Raw genomic sequence first — 16016 nt, 5'->3', positions numbered from 1 at the left:
GTTCACAGCTTGCGTGTGCCAGGTCCTGAGATGGGCTGACGGTGGACGTGTCCTAGGGGGACCGCGTAGCACAGAGGTCCAAACCGGGGCCGACGCCCTGCACCCACTCCCCCGACTCTGCAGTGACGGGCGCTGGGGGTGGGGGGCGGGCAGGGCCGCTAACCCAGCCAGGAGTCAGGGGCCGTGAAAGGGAAGCCAAGACCTGGGAGAGAACGAGGAACAGGGAGGTTGAGAGTGGACAGAAAGAATGTTCCAGACAGAGTGAAGAGCAGAGCATCGTGTGTAGCCTGGGAAGCAGAGAAAACTCGCCCCCTAGGAACCGAGTGGGTCTGGGTGGCCAGAGCTTTGGCTTTGGTGGAAGAGGGGTGAGAGGCCCATTCTAGCAGCAGAGCCCAGCAGAGCCTGCTCCCCGGACCCCCAGGGCCGCCCGCCGAGCTGCGGGGAAGGGGATGGAAGCCAGAGTGCTGGGGCCGAGGGGTGGGCGGGAGAAGCGGAAGCAGAGGCAGCGGGTGTAGACAACTGTTTTGCAAAGCTCAGCTGTCAAGGAGAGAAGCAGCAGGCGGGAGGGTGTGAAACGGAAAGAGGGCTCCCCGCCTGCGTTAAGGTGGGGGGAGCACGCTGACACCTAGAGGAACTGAGCTGGTAGAGATGGGGGGCGGGGGGGGCCGTGGATCAAGGGAGCAGGTTGTCTGAGGACCAGAAGTAAACGGGATCTGAGACAAAGTGGAAGGAGGAGATGCCATCAGCAGACGTAACCTGGGGCTGTCCACACCCAGAGAGACTTTTAGAACCCTGAGTCTGTCATTATGGGGGTGCTGGCCACCCCTGCAAGCAATGCATCACTTGTAATACAGAAAGCACGCTTTCTACATCATCACCTGGGTGGCAGATAAAACCACCAAGAAGGTCAAGCTGAGGACCCTGGTCTCCGCCAGGACATGGTAATTCATCAACCCTCTTTAGGGCCACTGACTCCCCCACGGCATCCTGGTGAGGGATGTGTCCCTATTCACATGTCACATGGAAGCAGAGGTCCCCTGGAAGGTGCCTGTGGCTTTCAGAGAGAAATTAAGAACTGGGGTCGACACACTACAGCCACGGGCCCAATCCGGCCCACCGTCTATTACTGTAAACAGCGTTTTATGGGAACACAGCGGTGCCCACTCTTTCACGTATCACTGTGGCACAACCGAGTAGTTGCAACGGAGATCTTACGGCCACAGAGTCTAAAACATTTACAATCTGGCCCTTTTCAGAAAAAGTTCGCCAAGCCCTGCTGAAGAGCCCTGGACTAAGGTCTATCAGCTTGTCCAAGCTCAGGTGGGATGCGGGCCTTGGCCTGTCTGATTCTGAAACTCACAGGCTACTGCTGCTGCATCTTGCCTTCTTTACCAGGAGGGTATCTTCTTGTGGAAGAAGAAGGTAGAGAAAGTTCTCTCATTAACCCTTCTTGCTATTAGAAATGCTAACTGGTTATCTATCCTGCTTCTCAACAGAGCCCACGTCCACTACTCGGCAACCAAGGTTGTCTTATTAAACCAGACGTCAGACCAGCATAGTTAAACAACATCCACACTCTACCCTGGCCTCCAGAACCCTGCGTGGCTGGCCTGTGTCTACCCCTCTGTTCTCATCACACACCTGCCACTCTATCTGTGTCTGCTTTCTGTTCCTTGAACAGGCCAGGTTTGCTCATGCCTCAGGGCCTTTGCACGTGCCGGTCCCTCTGCCTGGAATGTTCTTCCTCCAGCTCTCTCCAAGGCTGGCTCCTCCTCGTCAGCTGGGTACCAGCTCAAATGCCCCCTCCTAGGACCAGACTATCAGAAGTGCCCAGGGCAGGGGGTGGCGGAGGGATGGACAGGGAGGTTGGGGTTAGCAGATGCAAACTATCATATATAGGATGGATAAAGCACAAGGTCCTACTGTAGAGCACAGGGAACTCGATCCCATAACCTGGGATAAACCATAATGGAAAAGAAGATGAAAAAGAATGTACGTATGTGTATACCTGAAGCACTTTGCTGGACAGCAGGAGTCATCACAGCACTGGAGATCAACTATACTTTCAATCAAACAAAACTTGTTTTCAAAAGTGCCTTCCTCTCCCAGCCTTCCTCTGACCCATCAGCTGCCCGCTTGCGTCCTGAGCGTTTCGCACCCTCTCAAGTTATGTACTTGTTTGCTTTATGTCTCCTCCGTTACAGTGTAAGCTCCCCAAATGGTGAGGATTTTTGCTCAAGACTGAAACTTGAACTCAAGTAGACGCTCCACACCCTTAACAGTTAAACCAGCTCTGACCCAAGTCAACGGGATGCAAAGCACAGCTGTGACCCACATAGGTAATTTCACACTCCTGAGTCGTCACGTTAAAAAAAAAAATGAAAAGAAACAGATGAAATTAATTTAATAATAGATTCTATTTAACCTGATAAATCCAAAACATTATCATTTCAAATGCAATCAATATAAAAAATTATGGAGCTATTTTACATTCTTTTTTTTCACACCAACTCTGAAATCTTGTGAGGCTCTGAGACACATTTCAAGCACTCAACAGCCACATGTGGCCTGGTGCCCAACAGGAGAGAGTGCAGTCTTAAAACAGTGTTTTCCTCTGTCAAATGCTGCCTGATCACTTTACATTAACACCCACTTAATCCCCACAGCAGCCCTAGGAGGGGAACACAATTATTAACCCCATTTTACAGATGGGCAAATAAAGGCAGAGTCTGGATTCAAACCAGACAGTCTGGTTCCACAGTCTCTGCTTTTATCCACCACCTAAATTGCTTTTCATTCTTGGCTGTTGCCATCCAGCAACAGAAGAGGCCCCACAGCATACAGCCTGAAGCCCAGGCTTGGGTTCTAATCCTCCCCCTACCAATGACTACGGATGTGACCTTGGGCAAGTCCTCCTATTCCCCTGTCCTCAATCTTCCCATCTGTAAAATGGGAGTGATAACGATAGCACTTCACAGAGCTGTGCTGATTCAACGATGCAATGTCGGTAACACACATACAATGTCAGTGACACACATACAATGGTACTTCATATTAACTATATTATAAGCACCAGTCAGTGTTACTCTGTTATCAGGCATTAGTGATAGCTCTTCTCTCCTACCAGCCTTGACTCAGTGAACTTCCTGGGTTTTCTGGACCCTGCAAGGAGGCGACAGTAACAGCGACTGCCCCACATGGTTGCTGTGGTCAGCCTTCCATCCACCCTACATCATCCCCGGGCAGAGATCTGCTGGGACCAATGGCTGCAGGAACAGGGCATGGGGTAGAGGGAAGGGAGGTGATGTAACATCTGGGCAGAGAATAAGGAGACTCCACTTGGAAAAGGCCAATAGCAGTCCACGGGGACAGTGTCCAAACAACAGGTACAGTTTGGGGAAGAAATTACTGCCAAGAGAAAACTCAGGAGTGACGGAGGATGGCCAAGAGAGATGGAGAAGAGGCAGCTGAGGACAGAGAGGATGGTCATGGTGATGATGGAGATGAAGACGGCTACCAAGCCTGGGCTCGGAGCCAAGCCGGGGCCGAGCACTTAAAACACGGGGGCCCTTCCATCCAACTCCTTCAATGGCCCCGTGAGGAAGGTGCTAGCCATTCTCACGTCCCAGAGCCAAGAGTCCCACCCAGGTCTGTCGAGCTGCACACACCGCATTCCATCTCCAACACTGGAGCCCGGGTGTGGAGGCCTGGCCCGACCACCTCCCACCTGGGTGACCTCCGTGTGCCTCAGCTTCCTTCGAGGCCAAGGGCAGGTTCGGTCAGCTGATCTCACCATCCCCTTAGAGCTCTGAAGTCTCATGGGGCAATCAGCTCAGCCTCTTCTAGGATACGACAGTCCTGTTCCCCTGGGGATGACTGAGCAAAGAAAAGTCCCATTGCCCATTAGGGGCTGAGGTTGACCAGAAGTTTCCCAGAGTTCAGGTGCGTGGTCCAGGCTGTCGGGCTTTACCTGCAGCCTTAAACCTTAAACCTGTTCCTGGGAAGATGAACTCAGAGCTACCTGCGCTTCTAAGACCTCTGTAAAGAAGTCTTTCTTGGCAGAGTGAACAGAATGGGCAGGGCCCCCGGGTGTCGGCCTCTCTTGAGCCCAGCCAGGGAAGCAAAGCTCCCAGCCTCTGGCCACACTGAGCCTTGGAGTCCTGGGTTGGCCCCAGATGGGAGGAGAGAAGCCGTGGGGCTTGGGGAGAAGCCTGGGCACTGGAAACTAGGGCCTCCCAGCTCAGCTCTCCACTGGATGACCAGCCCACTGGGCTGTCAACGTGACCAACTCCTTGCTAAATTTGCAGAGAGGGCAGCAGAGGGGCACACAACCTTGATGAGAGCTCTGCAGTACTCAGGTAGGTAACGAACACCTAGAGGCCGGCTCCTACATCCATCCAAGTGAAGGACCATCTTGTCATTCCCTGCAAATAGTCATTGAGCAATTACGATGATCTTCCAGGCAATGTTCTTGGATCTGAGATGCCACAGCGAATAAAAAGACAAAACCCTTGCCTACATGGAGCTTACATTCCAGCAGGGACAGAGACAATAAACCAGTGAACTTACCAATATATGATGTTAGATGGCGTAGGGGCTCGGAAGAAAATAAAGCAGGGGACAGGAGCAGATGAGGAGGTTAGGAAAGGTGGTACCACCTGAGCATCAACTTTCATAGCACAAATATCTGGTGCTGGAAAGTTTCCGGCCACAAAACAGAAGGGGAAATACCCCGAGGCGACAACACGCGCGCCGTGAGGAGGGTCTGGCGTCTGGATCCCAGAGAGAAAGGCAGAAGGTAATAGGAGCTGAGCTCAACAGAGCAGTGAGGGGCCGGGCCATGCAGCGCCGTGACTGAGAGCCCCTCCGTCAACTGTCCAGCCTTCATTCTTGGTCTCCGCGAAGCTTGGAATCGTGCCCCTTGGCTCCCTCGGTCTGCTGTTAACGCACGCGGCTTTGACAGCAGGCAGATGACTGACGGCCCGGGTACACAACTCACAGTGGTGTGTAGCTGGGGCATAAGTACTTACTTCCTCCAGCAGACGCCACTCTTGATCATGGGAAGTTGGATATCAAGGCTCTGGAAACTTAATACACGAAGTCATTGCTACAGCAAGGGATGGGTACACCACTCTCCCCCCAGCTGCCCCAAGACAGGCTCTTTAGGAGTGAGTCAGGCCAGGTGAACACGCGAGGTCCCCACTCCTTCCCATCTATGAAGCCCACCGCGAGCCTCTGAGGTCCTGGGCTCAGGGGACCTGCAACTGCAGACGTGATACGTTTCCTGATGCCTGGCTCTGCTTGGCCTGCTAACCAATTCTGATAGTCGGCACTTGGTATCCACCGGGTTGGTTCTAGGAACTGCCACGGATAGCAAATTCCACGGATGCGCAAGTCTTACAGTTAGCCCTCTGTATCTGCAGATTCCACATCCGAGGATTCAACCAACTGCGGGCGGTAAACATAGTAAAGGATCCAGGGTGGTTGAATCCGTGGATGGAGGGCCAACCATATGTCTGCTTGTGCCTGCTTCTGCCCAGGTGTCCCCATTCATAGTTGCAGACTGACCCCATCCCTCTCTCAGATGAGCCCAGACCCTCTGCTCCATCCTGCCCACCTGCCATGGAGAGGACTTAACCCTGCAGCCCAGTAAGAAGGACCAGCCAAGCTCTATCTTGATGTGAACTCAAGTCTTGATGTGAACTAGTCTTGATGTGAACTCAAACTCCACAGTCCTCGAGGATGTCTGCCTTATTTGATAATCTCCCTCTAGCTCTGGTTCTCAGTTTGCTGAACAATGGAACCGTGTGGGAAGTTTTTGAAAAATGCTAATGCCTAGGTTCTAGCCCAGACCAATTAAATCAGAATCTTTGGGACAAGGGCCAGGCATTAGTATTTTCAGAATATCCTACGTCATTCCAATGCGCAGTCAGGGCTGAGGCTCGCTGTGCTAAAGGGATCTGCTTCAACCTTGATGTGTGTACAGATCACCTAAAGATCTTGTTAAAATGCAGATTCTGAATCAATAGGTCTGGGGAAGGGCCCAAGAGTCTGCATTTCTAACCAGCTCTCATGGCATGCAGTCGCTACTGGTCCATAGGCCACACTTTGAGTAGTGAGGGTCTAGAGGCAGCCAGATTTGCGGGGTGGGAGATGGAAATGGGCTTCACTGATTTTCTGGGTCCAAAGTAAATGTCCAGTATTGAGGCTCCTTTTAAAGTTGGAAAGGGATTTCTGAAAGAGTTAGGTTAGGGTAAAGGACTCTTATAGAAGGAAAGAGGAATTTTCTGCTAATGTGGAAACAGGAGATCCTATACCTAAGAAATGCTACAGGATCCACTGTGTATTGTAAATAAAGTACCTAACAGACTACTCAGCACATAGTGGGTACCACATACTCATGGTACCATTGTTTTTATTAAGACAGGACCCTCACTCCGTTCCATAAACCAAACAAAAAATATATTTTTTTGTTTGTTTGTTTGGTTTCGGTTTGGTATGCTTTTGACTTGCAAGAGCCCCATAAAGCCCTACAAGCCCTTTCATCCTCAGAGGATGTGCCGCAGGCAGGGGCCAAGCACAGAAGGCTTGGGGCCAGGGGCTTCCATCCCAGACACGACCTCATGGACCCTGCCTAGTCTAAGGATACCAGTGCCTTTATTTCTCTCACTAATTTGATTTGTTTGCCGTGAGTTGGGCAAAACTCCATAACCCAGCCATGGCTAAAATTGAGGTTTGTTACATTAAGGACCTATTTTAAGTGCTCTCCTTGGTTTAACTTATTAAACAACTCCACACAGCAGGTACTTTTAGTCTCAAGGGCAGATGAGGAAACTTAGAAAGACAAAGAAACTTGTCCAGGTCACATACATAGCATGTGACGGGGTCAGAAAACAAACTGAGATGCATATGTCAGAGCCCATGTTTTTCCAGGGCTTCTCAAATTTTACTTGATCTCATGAAAATGCAGGTTCTCCTTCATCGGGTGAGATGGAGCCTGAGATTCTGCATTTCTCACAAACGGCTGATGTGGCTGGTCCTTGGACAGTATTTTGAGTAGCAAACTACTCATATGCTATGATGCCTCCTGGGATTTCTGTCCTCAAGATCCCTCTACAAGACTCTTGCCACCATCCTCCTATGATCGGTGATCTGTGGATTTGGCCAGTGGCAAAAATCACAGTAAATCACCACTTTGAACACCTATACAAAGTTCTGTTTAGACTTCTGCTTAAAATGCAGTCTCCTGTGGCAAAGGATCAGCTATTCAGAAAAGCAGCTGTGTCCATTACAAGCTGTAGATGTTGCAGATAGTTATGAAATTGCTTTTAAATATAAACATCACCACTGAGAATGCTTTCTGGGCCAGGGAACAATTCCCATCTCTAAAAGCCAAGTAAAGAGTTCCAATTTGAGAAATACATAGGAGGGATTTCTCAAAACACAGGAGTGAATCATTTAACTTCAAGCTTCTCTTCTCAGATTAACAGAGGAGAGGATGTATATAGGAACCAGAAGAAATGACAAATCTTCCCTCCCTGTGAAAGGCATTTAAGGGCAAATCTAGACCATCTACTTCATCAGTCTGGACTCAGTGGCTAGGAACCAGCTGTTCTGTGAATAAGACAGAGAAAATTGGAAGAGAGAGGGATGAAGGTAAGCTCTCAGGGGTACTTTGGGTACCAGAGTGACCTGAAGTTCCAGAATTACAGACAACGTTCTAGAGGATCCTGACTTCAAAACATTGGTTAGAATGGCACCTTTCTGCAATTTCCACAGCCCAGTGATTCCCAAACTCTGCTCCATATTAAAATCACCTCCTGCTCAGGCCACGCCCCCACATCAGTTAAACTATGATCTCTGGGGGTGGGGCCCAGGTACCCTTAATTTTTAAAGCTCCCCAGGTGATTCCAATGTGCAGCCGAGTTTGAGAACTACTGGCAAAACCTTTCAGTGTCTTCCTTCATAAAATAAAGGAATCCATCTGGACGAGTGGTTCTTTATTCTGTCTTGCATGTTAGAATCACTTTCAAGTGATCTTTAAAAATACTGCTGCCAGCGGCATCCCTAGAAATTCTGGTTAATTTGCGAGGCCCAGGCACCAGCATCATCAGCATTTTTAAGAGCTTCCCCAGGTGATTCTACTATGCAGTGAGGGAGACAACTACTGGTCTCAGGGTTTTTGCCCACTTCTTCTATTGCTTACATTTTAAACATCTATGATATTCAGGCTAAAAATGCATCTTAGACTTTTTGAAAAGGTGGATCTCTCATCCTTACTTTTAAATCAGGGATTTTTAACTTCAGAAGGGTCTATGAATCCCCTTAAATCCTATGCAAAATGTTGGATGGATATATATATTCATATGTATATATTCGGGGGAGGCAAATGTCCTTAACTTTTATCAGAGTCTCAAATGACTTAACTCTTATTACCTTAAAGGCAAGTATGTGATTTCTGATTTAATAAATTTAAGAAAATTAAAGAATGAATGGAAAACCAATTTGGTTTCAACAGCACATCTGCTAGTTTGAATTTGGGACACATCTATTGCCACCTAGTGGCTGCATATCTTTATTGCAGGTTTAGTTCAGACCATATAGCCCATCCTTTGAAAAGCTATAGAGTGACAGATGTGAAGATTTCAAATCCAAGTATCAAAGCAGAAGCTGTGTCTGAGACTGGGGTCAGTAGTAGACTGGTAATGCTCACAGTAAGAGATGAGCTCCCCACCTGCACTTATAAGGAGACCATCCACCCAGATACTTTGGATTCATGTCCCAAACTGGATTAGGACACTAGGGTTTCTAGACCTGACCGTTGTTACCTACATGCCTCAGTTTGACTGCCGGCTTGCTTTCTTACCAACCGTATGTGCTTGGGAAAATTACTGAGCCTTTCTGTTCCACATATAAAAAGAAGATAATACAAGCACTTCTAAGATTGCTGTGAAAAATAAGTAAGACAATACACGTAAACTGTTCAGCATAACCCTTGGCACAGCACAAGATCCCAATAAATCTGAGGTTATATTATTTACCATTATTTCCTTGCTTTGTTTATTGTTCCATATGGGTTACAGTAAAGACCAAGTAAAAGAGCAAAAGGTATATTACTATCTCATGGCAACTCATCATATATCCAGAGAATCCACAGAGCACAGAAAAGAGTAACCCTACAACACAGACGTAATCCTTACCCTCAGGAAGTGCCCTTTGAACATAATCCTTACTCTCAGGAAGTCCCTCTGAGATTCCGACAGTTCATCCATCTCTACGTCTGAGTGCAGCCACTTCTTGTCAGATATCTACCTTCCCACCATGTGAGCAAGAGGGTGACCATACTCCACCACCAAGGCTACTGCAAGCTCCTTTCAGGGATGAGGATTATGCAGACATTCACTAAATCACAGACGCCCTAAACCAACCGCTCTGCTCCAGTCTGGACACTCACCGGCGGCAGTCTCCCACGCCACTCTCTCCGCAGGGGAACAGTCCCCAGACTCTTCCGCAAGCCACCTGCCCAGGGCTCCAGGACCGGCTCCTGCCCAGCTGAAGCAGAAACACCACCGAAACTTCTCACCAGCCTCAGCAAAGATGCTAGGTGATCAGCTCTCACTTACCTGGAGTCTGCTTGGCCGTGCGCACGGGAGTGTAGTGGTTTTTCGAGGATGATCTGACCGGCGTGTTCTCTTTGGGAGAGCTATCGATAGCCGAGATAGTTTCTCTTTCACAGTGTGCTATGGGGATTGGTCCCTGTTGTCTTAAGATGTCAGCCAGAGCCCTGAAAGAGGAGGAGACCACACAGTGAGATCCACCGAGCTGGTGAGTGCAACCACAAAGGAAGCTGGGCTACTTATCATCGGCCCTTTGATGGACGGAGACCCAGTATTCAGTTACAGTCACAGCATCACCTGGTGCTGGTCTCAGTGGGGATACAGGGGAGAGGCTGCCATGCCTGGGGGCACAGGCACTAAAAGGCTGTGATTAAGGTTTCCTTCTTTCATTCATTTCACACCAATCAACTCTGAGCCCTTTCAAAACGATGGCTCCCCAAATAAGCCCGTATGCCCAGCAGATACGACAGCAACTGGCCCGTGGAATGCCACTTCAGTGAAGGGCGGCCACCACTGGCCTCAAGTTCAGTGGCAGGTGACTAATATCAGGGGGACCAACTTCCCCATGGAAAGACACACACCGAGGAGCATGTACTCTACACGGGTGACCCAAATAAGTACAAAAGAGAGCTCCCCTTGTCAAAGAAAGGTGTGATTTAGCTGCAAAGACAGAACATACAGATAAAATGATGAATATCAGAACACAGGGATGGTGCAGACAGTGAATGCAGCTGAAGCTTAGAGGAAGAAGCAATCACAAACGCAGGGAGGAAAGAGAGAGGCACAGAGATGCTGCTGTAGCTGGAGAGGTCCATGCCCTCTGCAAGGGCCCCATGTACCCCAAGAGCAGCTCCTATTCACCCAACGCCTCTCTTCAACAGCCAACCATATGTTTACTGAGGACTCAGCATGCATTAGTCACAGCAGAGACAGAGGTAAAGAGAACACAATTCCTGCCCTCTAGGGGCTCAGCATTTAGGGGAAATCGCTCCCCGACCTGGTTTGGAACAGGACTCCCTCTGTGGGTGGGACAGGTGATACCAATGTCAGTGGGAAACAGACACGCAGGTATGTTCTGAGGAGCCACAAGGGACCACCAACGGACATTGTCATTTCAGGGCCAGGCGCCCGATTCTGAGTGCACGAGCCAGGAGGAACCCTTCCATCTACCTGGGTCCCTGAGGGGTGGGCGAGGCACCACGCCCCAGACCTTTCCCAGCCAGCCCGGCCCACCTGAGACCTGGCTACACCCAGCCCACTTTGAGGCTTCACTCCCCTGGAATTCCAGCTCCCTACACCCTGCCTCCATCGAAAAGTAACAAGCAACCTCAGCAGTTTAAAACGTGTCTGGGAGTGGAGAGTTTCCTTTCATTATGCCGCCCCTGACATGCTGAACCTTCCTGGGAGAGGACCATCAAGCTGGTAATCTTATCATTTAGTGGCATTTATATAGCAATCTTCAGATTTTCCAAATGCTTTCCTCGCGCTGGCTTTCTTTTTCTCAGGCTCTAAGGGAAAAAGCAGACACAAGCCACCACCCCATTCACTTCTGTGGACCAAGAAGTGAGGGAGGGGAAGACAGAACCTCACTAGTTTGGTAAAGGAAGTCCAGGCAGACCTGGGGCCTAGAATAAGAAAAAACATTGCCCTACCAAATCAAGAGATTTGGGTTCTAATCCCAGCTCTGCCCAGCTCTGCCACTGATGAGTCGTAAATCTTTAGGCAGATTTGTTAACCTCTGAAGTCGAAAGTTAATCTTTTTATCCCCCATCAGCAAAACAAAGGGTTTAAACTAACATGACCTCTAAGATCCCTTTTAATTCCAAAATGTGATCGATATTTTATATACTTTTTAACCACACATCCACGCAGGTTACCTTGATTCCTTCACCCTTCTGTTTATCAAAGGCACTTTCCTACCGTCTTTCTATGGTAAGGAAACAGTGACTTAAAAGTTATAACAGAGAGCTTCCCTGGTGGCACAGTGGTTAAGAATCCACCTGCTGACGCAGGGTACACGGGTTCAAGCCCTGGTTCGGGAAGATCCCACATGCCGCGGAACAACAAAGCCCGTGCGCCACAACTACTGAGCCTGCGCTCTAGAGCACGCAAGCCACAACTACTGAAGCCCACGCGCCTAGAGCCCATGCTCCGCAACAAGAGAATCCACTGCAGTGAGAAGCCCATGCACCACAACAAAGACCCAATGCGGCCAAACATAAAAATAAAAATAAAGCTATAACAGAAATACAGACCAATGGAATCAAATTGAAGAGTCCAGAAATAAACCCATACAGCTATGTTCAACTGATTTTTAACAAGGGTGTCATGATCATGGGGAAAGAAGTTCCTTCAACAAATGGATATCCCCATGCAAAAGAATAATTTGGATTCTCAAAATGGATCACAGACCTAAATATTTAGAGCTAAAACTATAAACTCTTAGAAAAAATTGAGAAGTAAATCTTTGTGACCTCGGATTTGGCAATGGTTTCTTAGATATGACGCCAAAAGCACAAGGAATGAAAGGAAAAAACAGGTAAACTAGGCTTCATCAAAACTAAAAACGTTTCTGCATCAGAGCAGCATGAAAATGAAAGACACCCACAGAATGGGAGAAAATATTTGCAAATCATATTTCTGCTAAGAGATTTGCATCCAGAATATATAAAGAACTCTTAAAATTCAACAATAAAAAACAAACAACCCAATTTTAAAATGGACAAGATATAATCAGACATTTCTCCAGAAAAGGTACACATGAAAAGTAGCTCAACATCACTAGTCATCAGGAAAATACAAATCGAAAACACAATGAGATAACCCTTTACACCCACCAGGATAGCTATAACCAAAAAGAAAATACCAAATGTTGGCAAGGACGTGGAGAAATTGGAGCTTTTATAAACTACTGGTGGGAATGTGAAACGGTGCAGACCCTTTGGTAAACAGTCTGGCAGTTCCTCAAAATACTAAACAGAGTTACTACATGGCGTAACAATTAAAATACTCCTAGGTATATGCGCAACAGAAATGAAAACATGCGCCTACACAAAACTTGTATATGAAAATTCATAGCAGCATTATCTTTTTTTTAACAGAGGCCCATTCAAGTTGGCTTGTGCATATTTTATTTTATTTATTTATTATAATACATCAGTGAAATGTTTTATTTCTGTTTTTTATTTTATTTTATTTTTTGCGCACACTGCATGGCTTGCAGGATCCTAGGTCGCCGACCAGGGATTGAACCCAGAGCCCGAGCAGTGAAAGCGCTGAGTCCTAACCACTGGACTGCCAGGGAATTCTCCATAGCAGCATTATTAACAACAGCCAAAAGGTGGAAATAACCCAAATGTCCATCAACTGAAGAACGGATAAACAAAATGTACCGTATTCACACAATGTACTATTATTTAGCCTTAAAAGAGCAATGATGTTCTGATACGTGCTACAACATGAACGGACCTTGAAAACATGCTAAGTGAAAGAATCCAGTCATGAAAGACCACGTTATGATTCTATGTATATAAAATATCCAGATTAGGCAGATCCACAGCAACAGAAAGTAGATTGGTGGTTACCAGGGGCTGGGGGAGGGGCAAATGAAGAATGATTGCTAATAGGTACAGGTTTTCTCTTGAGGATGATGAAAATGTTCTAAAATCAGCTAGCGGTGATAGTTGGACAACTCTGCGAATGTATAAAAATCACTGAATTGGACAATTTAAAATTTAAGGATGAATTTTATGGTAGGTGAATCACAGCCGGATAAAGCTGCTACTACAAAAAGAAAGTTTATATTCTTTTTCTTGCCTCTCACGTTCTTACAAAGACCTCTCGGGTATCTACGAAAGAAAACGGAGTCATGTGGTTAAGACCACACCTTTGGAAGGTCAGTACTAAACCTACATCAACGACAATGATTTTGCCCCTCAGGGGACAGTTGGCAATGGCTGGAGACATTTTTGGTTGTCACACAACTGGGGTGGGACGTGCTATTGGCAAACTGGTGGGTAGAGGCCAGGGGTGCTGCTAAACATCCTACAATGCACAGGACAGCCCCCTACAGCAAAGAATCATCCCACCCAAAATGCCGACAGTGGCGAGGCTGAGAAACTCAGATCTGCATCTACATAGCACTACGTGAAGTGGGTCTTTGATTAATGCTCAGTGCAATCTAGTTCCAGAGATGTGTACCAAGGTCGGGCACTAGGCTGGGCTCTGGGACAACTAGGGCTGGAGACCCTGAGATGAACATTTGAAGTCAGGGGATCTTGGGTGTCTGGGCCATCAGTGTATCCCCGGGTCTTGGCACATTGCTCAGCCATTATTCAAAGAGAGAAAGGACGGCCAACAAACACATGAAAAGATGCTCAACATCACTAAATATTAGAGAAATGAAATTCAAAACTACAATGAGGTACGACCTCACACTGGTCAGAATGGCCATCATCAAAAAATCCACAAACAATAAATGCTGGAGAGGGTGTGGAGAAAAGGGAACCCTCTTGCACTGTTGGTGGGAACGTAAATTAGTCCAGCCACTATGGAGAACAGTATGGAGGTTCCTTAAAAAACTAAAAATAGAACTACCATATGATCCAGCAATCCCACTCCCGAGCATATACCCAGAGAAAAACAGAACTCAGAAAGACACATGCACCCCAATGTTCATTGCAGGACTATTTACAGTAGCCAGGACATGGAAGCAACCTAAATGTCCATCAACAGAGGAATGGATAAAGAAGATGTGGTACATATATACAATGGAATATTACTCAGCCATAGAAAGGAATGAAAATGGATCATTTGTAGGGATGCGGATGGACCTAGAGACTGCCATACACAGTGAAGTAAGTCAGAAAGAGAAAAGCAAATATCATATATTAACACATATATGTGGAATCTAGAAAAACATTATAGATGATCTTATTTGCAGAGCAGAAATAGAGACACAGACGTGGAGATCAAACGTATGGATACCAAGGGGGAAGTGGTGGTGGGAGGAACTGGGAGACCGGGATTGACACATTTACACTACTGATGCTATGAGTAAAATGAGATAACTAATGAGAACCTCTGTATAGCACGGGGAACTCTTATGCTCTGTGGTGACCTAAATGGGAAGAAGAGGGGATATATGTATACGTACAGCTGAGTCACTGTGCCGTACAGAAGGAACTAACACAACACTGTAAATCAACTATACTCCAATAAAAATTAATTTAAAAGAAAGAAAAAAACAGAGAAAGGAGTGAAGATTTCCATCCTTGCAGGGCTTTCGTCCCTTTTGTCCACGTGGACAGTGTAAATGGCAAACTCACAGGAGATTCGCTCCAGGCTTATTGGCCAAGGAGGACCCAGCAGAGAAGAGATTTTCAAACTGAGATCAGCACTCCCGGAGTGGGGGGCCTGGGAGAAGGGGACTCTCAGGGCCCATCTCCTGAGAAGCCCTGCAGGATGCAGGCCCTGAGAGATGAGATGTAAGAGGGAAGACAGCTTTTTGGAGACCATCAGGCTCCCCAGAGCATCTCTGCTTGCCTCTGGCTTGCTGCTGGTGAAGGAGTTTTAACTGGGTTACAGCCAAGCTGTCTCCTCCTAAAGGTAATGACTTGCGTGGTACCCTCTCCAAGTGCCCTGTTGGCAGGGCTGAGCTGGGCTGCACAGCCAAAGGGGATGGATGTGCTGAAGATTCAGGCCAGCTGGGGGCAGGGACCCTGCCCTGTGTGGTCCCAATGAGGAGGACAGTAGCCAGGGATGTGTGATCCTGGCCGCCTGAGCACCATGCTCCGAAAGCCCCCTTTTCCCAGTGCCCTCTGGCAGCCAGAAAGGTGGGCCTCGTTCCCAGATGGTGCTGGGTCCCCCTCTTTCAGCTCACACACCCTTCCCTCAGCTCTTCAGCTCAGTGACCTCCCCTCCTCACCCCCATTCCTCTCCACCTTCCATCCCCTTCTCTCCAGGGTGCTGGATAGGTATTATTCTAATTCTGAAATGTGCGATCCCAATCTCACCTAATTAATTTGGAGACGCCGGAGGAAATGGGTTAAGGCCTGAGCTACTTTCTCACCGTAGGAAAGAAAACTGGTCATTGAGGAAGTGGGAAGCAGATTTTGTGAGACAGTGGCTGCAGCTCTCAGGGTCAAAGAAAGGGACAGAGACCCCTTTGGGGTCGGACGTGGGGGGAGAGAGAGGGACAGACAGTGACAAACCGAGACAAAGGGAGCGACAGAGGGACAGAGGTGGAGACAGAAGGAGAGGGAAAGGAAACAAAGGGAGGGAAGAGATGGACAGAAAGGGAGCCAAACAGATGGGAAGGGAGTCAGAGACTCAGAGGCAGAGAGAGGCCGAGGGAGAGGTGCAGAGACGACACAGCAGAGAGAGATACAGACGATGAGA

General features: G+C 47.9%; 1 protein-coding gene across 3 annotated transcripts in view; it reads right to left on the bottom strand.

Moving 5' to 3' along the window:
* SHISA6 (shisa family member 6) overlaps positions 1-16016 on the bottom strand; it is a 258296-nt gene that overhangs the window by 224887 nt on the left and 17393 nt on the right. For all 3 annotated transcript variants that reach the window (XM_007455004.1, XM_007455006.1, XM_007455005.1), the window contains exon 3: positions 9624-9784. In XM_007455004.1, coding sequence (XP_007455066.1) covers positions 9624-9784 — 161 coding nt within the window. The remainder of the gene's footprint in view (positions 1-9623; positions 9785-16016) is intronic.

This window comes from Lipotes vexillifer, unplaced genomic scaffold (genome assembly GCF_000442215.2).
Source record: "Lipotes vexillifer unplaced genomic scaffold, Lipotes_vexillifer_v1.1 scaffold1233, whole genome shotgun sequence".
In the NCBI taxonomy this organism is placed as follows: Eukaryota; Metazoa; Chordata; class Mammalia; order Artiodactyla; family Lipotidae; genus Lipotes; species Lipotes vexillifer.
Note: the sequence above shows the minus strand (reverse complement) of the source record. Positions and strands in the feature narration are given on the sequence as shown.